Here is an 8,405-nt window from a genome sequence, read left to right on the forward strand (position 1 = left end):
AGGGGGGGGGGGGGGGGGGGGGCAAGCAGGTTCAGACTTCGAGCCAAGTTGGAGTCTGTCCTCCTCAGAGACTGACATGCTGGACAACGGCACGAAGTCTGTCAGTGGAGAACCAGCTGGACCAGAGATCTGAGTCGGGTCATGGAGCTGGCTTCGAAGAGGATTATATGTTTTCTGCCTGAGAGGGTGGCTGAAAAGAGAGTGGATGGATGCATAGGTTTTATTTGATTTTCCTTCTACATGCTTTCACGGCATGCCCATACATACAATGCTCTGTACAATGATACATGATCTTTTTAAATCCAAAATAGGTGTCGTATAGTCATGAGTTTGACAAAAGAAAAATGAAAAAAAAAACAAAAACAATAACAAAATAAAAAGACACTTTCAATACGATAAAAGTTTATCTTGGACAGCTTATAATTAATATACATGCATCCAGCATTTATATCAAATCTCAGACTGTAAGATATGTTGCAGTTTAGGGCAAAATCTATCAGTGAACTTGAGCTGACCTGCAAGTAAACAAGAGGACATGCTAATTCACACAAAAATAATAAATCCCATATGTCAAAGTTAATAATGTATATGACAATGATCTAACTGCAAACAATCCAGTCTCTGGTTGACCCAGTGACAACAAACAGTTCATCCTTTGCTGTAAAAATGTCTTAACACAGAACTTTAAAGTCACAGTATGAAAAATGTGATGGCTTCATATCCTGCATCACATCCAAATAATTAAAGCGTAGTAATTTCACACCACATGTACTGAACAGAGCAGGAGCTGAAACTGAAATATTCATTCATGAAATTCAAATTCATTTTTCTTTTAATTTACTCATTTGAATAATTTAAATTACTCATTAGTTCAGTACCACTTAGTGAGCTACTTTTCTCAGTCACCACAGACTTAATCATTTCTGAAAAAACACCATCTGTGGAGTCTTGTTTCTGTCACGTCCTTTTTTTTGTCAAACACTTTATTGAGGAGGATACAAGGGGAGAGAGAGTTTGTCAGCTGGAATCGAATCAGGGATACTGCAGTTACATTTGTTATGTCTGAATCATTTGGCTACCAGCACATCCCTGTTAAACTATCTTTTATATGGACACTGTATACATGACCATGCATGCTGGATATCAGGCACTTTAAGGCCTTTATAATAGAAGCTGTGTCCCAACTCAGGGGCCACATCCTTCGGAGGCAGTATTTAAAGACTGATGGTTGTCCGACTTTGAAGGCTCCTTCAGATGCAGCTTCTTTTACCAGGCAACAGAGGCTCCAACCTATCCCAGGATTCATTGTGCGCCAGTAATGATGCAACTGTAAAAATCAACGGCCTTGAAACCTCAAGTTTTTGTAAAAAAAAAAGTTACATGTTGTCAAGGTTGCTAGGCGATGGGAGCGGAAACCCTCTGTGAGCCAGACAGTCTCATTTCGGTTCGGCCTTCGTCTGTAACGGCTATGAAAGGCCATATGTTCGTATGCAGACCCTGAATTGGGACACAACTATTGACTCAAATGATACTAAGGCTTAAGGAAGCTATAGATTATGCAGTAACACAGGAATACAAGTCACTAAGCATTAGGATGTTCCTCCACCTCACTATGCCAAAGATTATTCTTTTTCTGTGGTTTGCTGCTGCTCGCTCTCAGGTGCCTTCTTCAGCCAGTCCTTCTCCACATAGGCTCTCACTTCCCCCACTGTACACCTCTTCCCTGCATCCAAATCCAGGAGCTTACCAAACATCTCCATGGCATCTGGGGTGAACCTTTTCCACAGAGGAGGGACGTCCTCTTCAGTGTTGGGCCTCTCCTCCATTCTGCACCAGTCAGCAAACTCCTGGTAGAAGTCATCTGAGTCCATGCAGCGCTCCCAGGGGAAGTAGCCCGTGAGGATGCAGAAGATAACCACTCCAAAAGCCCAGGTGTCCAGGCTCGGCTCCACACTAAGTGGAGGGGCAGACGCTTCTTTCTCACCCTCCTGCAGGGCCACGCTACAAAGCTCTGGGGCCATGTAGGGCAGGGTTCCTGTGATGAATCGTATCATGGTGCCTCTCTTCTGGGCCAGGCCAAAGTCTGCCAGCTTGACCTGGCAGCAATGACTGTCCAGCAGGAGGATGTTCTCAGGCTTGACGTCACGATGGACCAGACCATGGCTGTGGATGAACTCCAAAGCACTGGCGATCTGGAGGACACAGCGTTTTACAGAAGACTCTGGAATACCCACCTGAACAAATGAAAAATGGAGGATAGGTCATTTTGTGTCATTTTGCTAAGGTGCCAGAAAAAAAATTGAGGACATTCATCATCCCAAAGCACTGCATAAAGAAAGATTGTGAGCATGTTAGCATGTTCATATTAGCATTCAGCTGTTCTTAGCCCCATATGTGCCCTCTGCACTTCGTACGCTCCATGACTTCATCACAGGCTTCTCGTACAAACCCTATGCAGGAAACAGTAGTGGTTTGTATTTTCCCAGGTTTGTTCGTGGTAGCACTGCCATCCAAGAAACAGGACTACAAACATGGACCCACTCCTCTCTTCTATTGTTGTACGAGCTGATATACGTGACATTTGAGATTTATACCAACATGGTGTCCCAGAAAAGCCGGCAGCGTCTCTTTTGGCTCAGGATTTCATTTACTTCGAGTACGTTCTCACGTTCTCTTTTATCTGCTGGTTTCAATGTCTCAAGGTCCAACAGTAAAATGTACTATGAGGCACTGAAGAAAATTGAATCCATCCTCTGATTGTTTATAACTTCTTCATCAGCAGTTTCTGTTTTTGCCATCATGTTCCCTCCTCAGACTCCCTTTAGCCAAATCAAAGAGATTCAAACAGCCTTTTCACCCTCTGCCATTTTCCTCTAGGAGGAAAAGAAAAAGGTGGTTTACCTTATTGTTTACTAACGTATTGTTTCTGTTTTGTTTTTATCGACTTACGACTATCGATTTATGTGTCTTGTGTTTGAATGTGTGCTAAATGCATATATCATCTGCTGCATAGCGAACTGCCCTACAAATATAGTGATTGATTGATGTGGTCAGCAGGTGCATTACACTTTCCTTCACAGATTGGTGGGGTGGGTGTTAACGGGTTGATTTGAGCCTGTGGAGAAGTTGAGCCACCCCTTGTTTCTAGGTAACTTCAGGCAAAATTGGTCATGTGACTACATACTTTTGAAGAGACACATCAATTTTACTCACACTGTGATGAGGAGAAGCACATGGCAGAAGTGTTAAGCACTTTTAAGTTCACAGAACTATTTTTTAGCTGTCCAGAGTCATTTTTTTTCATGTTTGTGTTTGAACTAATACAGTCAAGTGTGAAAAGAAATCTCACACGTGTAAGTGCTTTAGAAAGTTGCAATATGAGGTTATACTGTTAGCCTGACATTGGCTCTAAACTGCTGGATGACGTAAGGTTTTTAAATGGCGGGGGTGGGGTAATTTGAGCCAAAAGGTCTGGGGGAAGTTGAGCCAGTGGTGCTGATGATGGAAAGCCCATCTTCACAGTCATAGAGAACAGAGGTTCATATTCCCCTGCAGCATTGACAAGGTGGATGTTGAGTAGTAGCCCCCAGCTCTGCGAGCAGAACAGTAGTTCATTTTGTTCTTCATTTTAAACTTGGTTTTATTCTGAAAATGTTAAAGAGGCCCTGTTGAAGAATTTGGTATTGAATTTATCGTACTTTGATGGAACAGGTGAAAATTTTCAGTTTTACTTCAGCATAGTTAATGGTACAAATTACCCACATGAGGCTCAACTTACCCCCCAAGAGACCACATTTTTTTGGGAAGTCATATTTTGAAACCTGCTTATTTTAGATCCAAAATGATTATTCCCAGAGATGCACCACATCCTGAATATATTTTACATATTTTAGTTAGTGATTTACAGTCATGCCAAGACTACATCAAGTAAAAACTGGCTCAACTCATGCCGCTCTCCCCTGTAAACGCTTATTAAATGGCAACATTTGCTGTGTTTGCTGAAAATGGACGAGATCTTGAACATAGTTTTTGGACAGTTCAGCTTGTACAGAGGAGAAGGGGCCATGAAGATGCTCTCATCCCAAGCAGACTGTACAACACTTGTGCAACCTTGAAAGATGAAAACAGCTGCAGGCTAACAGGTAAAAAGATAGAGCTTGTGTTTCCCTCATAGCGTTTGTGTTGAGAGGGTCACATACGGGGCTACGCTGTATCTAACTACCACCTCATAGACTCGCTCTCTTGGTCTTGTTTTGCCAGTGTTTGACTCACCTTTGGCTGGATGACAGCAAACAAGTCCCTCCCAATGACAAGCTCCTGTGCGAAGCAGTAGTGTTCATTAGACTGGAAGGCAATGCCAAAGAGGCCCACGATGCAGGGGTGGCAGGACAGGTGTAAGGAGATGCAGTACTCTCGCAGAAAGCCCTGCAGCTTAGTTGAGGCTTTGGGCATCACTTTCAAGGCCATGGGCGTCCCTGCAGACCATCCATACTTCACTTTAGCTATTAATAGCACTGATCATGCACACCTTGTTTGTCTAACAAAAGAATTGCAGATTTAAAAGTACCTATGATCACTTCAGTGATATTAAGCTAAGCTAAGCTAAGCTAAGCTACTTGAAGTGATATTGTAATAATTATCTAATATACCGTTGCATGGCTTTTCTACAACCTTCTCCCCCAGGTCACACCCCCCAAACTCCAGTGGTTTTCAAATTCAAACCCTGCAGAACTCAAGCCAGTCAGCCTCATGCTCTACATTCTGCTCTGTCCTTTGTCTACACCGACCCTGTCAACGCTCCATGTTGGCTGGCTGTTCCCCTGTGGCTCGCCTGAGGCTCCAGGTCAGATCAGAGGACTGTCGTCTTATCTTAATTTTTTCAAGTAGTACTTTTCTCACCTCTCTCTCTCTCTCTGTTCACTGTGGCTGCTCTGTAAAGGTCCTCAGTTCTTCATTTATTTCCAGCTGCAACTTTGTCTTCTATGAATTATGTCATGTACAACACATATGCACTTTCTTGAAAGTTTCAGAAAGTCATTTCTTTTCAGAGACTGGAATGCTTGTTCATATCAGTGTTTTTGGATTTCAGTGCCCCTACACTAACTAATCAGCAATATTACAGTACAGTAGAAAGAAATTGATACCAATACCACATATTTTTGTCTGCTGTAAGAGATTAGAAATGAAAGTGCAATCTTACCCCTGAAGCGATGTGTGACCAGCAGCACTTTGCCGTATTTCCCTCTGCCAATCTCCTTGATGATGTTGAAGTGCTCCTGGATCTCCAGGTGGCCGAGGCTCTGAGCCGTCAGCTCCATCAGCTCATCGATAAGGCTGCCATCAGCGAGGCCCAGTTCAATCATCTCTGCTCACGCATGGACAGGAACAACAAAAAAAAAAACTCTTTTAGGAGTGAGAACACACTTATTAGACTGCCATCAGGTGCACACTAATTGGAATACACTGTACCACAAAAATCGGGATTTCTGTATAGAATATCTTCTAAAGCTAACAAGACAAATCCCTACTTTTATTTATATGAAATAACTATGTTAATAAACTATGTTAATATTTGCTCCAAAAACCGAAATCTTTGTCTCTGCCAGCTGCATTTATCTTTAAATTAATTATAAATAATGAATTAAAAATATTCAGAGGGCTACGTTTTCAGATACAATTTTGATAACAATGAATATATAATAACAAAACATTATCCATGTGAATAACATTTTTTTTTTATCACTAGTTTTTATTCAATTCAAAACTGTCCCACATGTTGCACTTCCCTCGGCACTTAATAAACATTGTATAATTAGAATTTGCACAAATACTTCTTCAGGGCAACAACAACTGACTGGGCCCTGGTCTGGTTGACCTGATATATAATTTTTCAGTTCTCAATTCTATATGTGCAATTGCGTAAAAAAATAAACAACTTATAGAAAGTTTATTTAATTTGTTATTCGTATTAGAAAATGTCATGTCCTACTTAAACCTGTAACTTAATGTTATTAAAACGATTTGGTGAAAAGCTACTTAAACTTATTTCCTCAGGCCGTCAGGATGGTGAACTCTGTCCTCTGACCTATGAATATTGTCTAGCTCATTGTCCTCTGCTATTTTAACTCATTGTTTAGTTTGTCTGCAGTGTTGACATATATACATTTTACATTTTTACATATCTAAAATTTGTGTCCTTTATATTTCTTGTGTCAAATTCTTTTTATTTTTTTAATAATTTATTTTAAATTATATTGCTGGTTTATATGAGAAATAAAACCTTGAATCTTTAAATTCTTGAATAATAATAATAACACCAATGTGTATTGTAGATGTAGTATTTTTATGGTATTTAATGGTATATTTAGTACAGTAAATTCAGTGGTAACTAAATGTTAAAAAAATTGGTTATCCTGCTATTATAGTTTGTTCCTAACAACATTTGCAATAGTATTAAATAGTAGCAGGTTTGGATATTACTTGCCATTAACAATGATTAGATATTGATCCATTTCAGGTCTTACCTTTTTCGTTGTCGGTTCCCAACACAGTCACTGGAGTCTGAAAATAGGCAAACCAAACACACCAAATGACACACACACACACTCACACCACCATGCTTACAGCTGCTAATCTAATATGCTGCTAATCAATATGCTGTAGAAGCGCAGGCTGAATGTCGGTCTTCCACCTTCATGGATCAGCGTGCAGAGTGGACCTGAGAGCTTTTCACTGCCCCGCATGAAGCTCTGCTCCCAACTGCTGCGATGGGGACAGAGCCCACTTTGACAGCTGATTACAAACTGCCTCTGCAAAGGGCAGACACACACACACACACACACACACACACACACACACATTGGCCTACATATGGTCTAATGGGCTACACACATTAATTTATACTCTATATGTAATGAATACTCACTTGAAAAGCATAAAGTTTCAAAGATAACAACTATCACTCATTCACATATTTTTAAATGGCAGCTTAGTTGAACTTGACAGATTCTTGTGTCTGTCACTACTAATGTCCACATGAACACACACAAGTGTAGAGCTGCAATGGATTCAGACATGCCTCTGAGCCCCACAACTTCCTCTCAGTGATCTCACCTCTTAATGCGGCTGCATACAGCAAATTGCACACCACTCACAGATAGTGATTTCAGCTTTTTAACACAAAAACCAAATCTTCATGTTCAGTCATGCAGGTGAATGTCAAGCTTTATGAAGACTTTTGTGACTTTTATTCTGTATTAAATAAATACAACACAATACACCATAATAAATACATTTTGGCCAATTTCTGTGGTGCAATGTAACATAGTTACTCAAGTACTTGATACCACTTTGAGGTACTTGTACTTCACTTGAGTTCTTCAATGTCATTCTATTTTATCCATTTAGTTTACTTCAGTTCAGAGGGAAAATCATACTTAGCAATTAGCAAATTAATTTGACAGCTGTAGGCACTACTTTACAAATGAACTTATTAATAAATAAATTGATAGACAAAACAACCCAAAAGCAGGTAAATTCAAATTTTGGATATTTTATAAACATTGTATTGATGATGCATACGTACTTTAACATAACTTATATATTCCATACAGGACTTACTTTTGATTGTTTTTGAGTATTTTACTGTGTGGTATCACTACTTTTGCTCTAGCGAAAGACCTGAAGTCTTCCCCCACCACTGACCTTTTGCAGGGATTTGTTTCCACTTCAAAACTCAGCAATGATATCTAAGTAAATATATGGTCCAACACATGGGACTGATGCTCTGATTACATTACACATTGCTCTCAGTCCATACTAACAATGACATACACGGATGAACACACACATCTTGCAAGCCCCACTGCCACACTGTGGTTGAACTGTCAAGTGTTGTTGTTGTTCAGGTTAAAAAAAAAACTCAGTTTGCTCTGGGTGATCAGTATTTGTAAGAGATAGCAGTTCTACTATACACTGTTACAGTACTGTACATAGTTACTGTAACACTGGTGCCAACCCACATTGCTTTGAATCATGTTTTGGCAGTGTGTTCTCTTATCTGGGAAAATAAGAATAAGGGGGGTGACATTCCCATCAGCCTCACCTGTACTAGTAAAAAGGAGCTATTTGTAAGTTATGCTAATGCTAAATAGCCCACATTAGGATTAACTGCTGTTTACTTACCAGTTTAGAAGAAACGTTGGGAGTTCTGCATCAACCTTCATACCTTTACTCACCAAGAGCTGTCTCCAGCTGTGGAAAGCAACGCCAATGTTAACTCTTCTCTACATCATGTCTTTTCTTCTACTAAAGTTAGCATGCTAATGAACTAGCCCTGGCCTATCTTGTCACTTTCCGATAGCAACTCACTATAGCTTCCAAGATGCCCTGAAGACATAGCCCTG

General features: G+C 40.3%; 1 protein-coding gene across 1 annotated transcript; it reads right to left on the reverse strand.

The window, feature by feature from the left end:
• Nucleotides 1-202: 202 nt before the first annotated feature.
• LOC111661865 (serine/threonine-protein kinase SBK1) lies at nucleotides 203-6,800 on the reverse strand. Its single transcript, XM_023415550.2, has 5 exons — nucleotides 6,692-6,800; nucleotides 6,525-6,561; nucleotides 5,201-5,365; nucleotides 4,273-4,475; nucleotides 203-2,234 (listed from the first exon to the last, which is right to left on the reverse strand). Exons 1-5 carry the CDS (start codon nucleotides 6,695-6,697, stop codon nucleotides 1,623-1,625), a joined length of 1,023 nt encoding a protein of 340 aa, XP_023271318.1. The 5' UTR covers nucleotides 6,698-6,800; the 3' UTR covers nucleotides 203-1,622.
• Between the last annotated feature and the right edge of the window lie 1,605 nt (nucleotides 6,801-8,405).

Source organism: Seriola lalandi, unplaced genomic scaffold, assembly GCF_002814215.2.
Source record: "Seriola lalandi dorsalis isolate HSWRI2012SDOR001 ecotype SW California unplaced genomic scaffold, Sedor1 jcf7180002054554, whole genome shotgun sequence".
Lineage (NCBI taxonomy): Eukaryota > Metazoa > Chordata > Actinopteri > Carangiformes > Carangidae > Seriola > Seriola lalandi.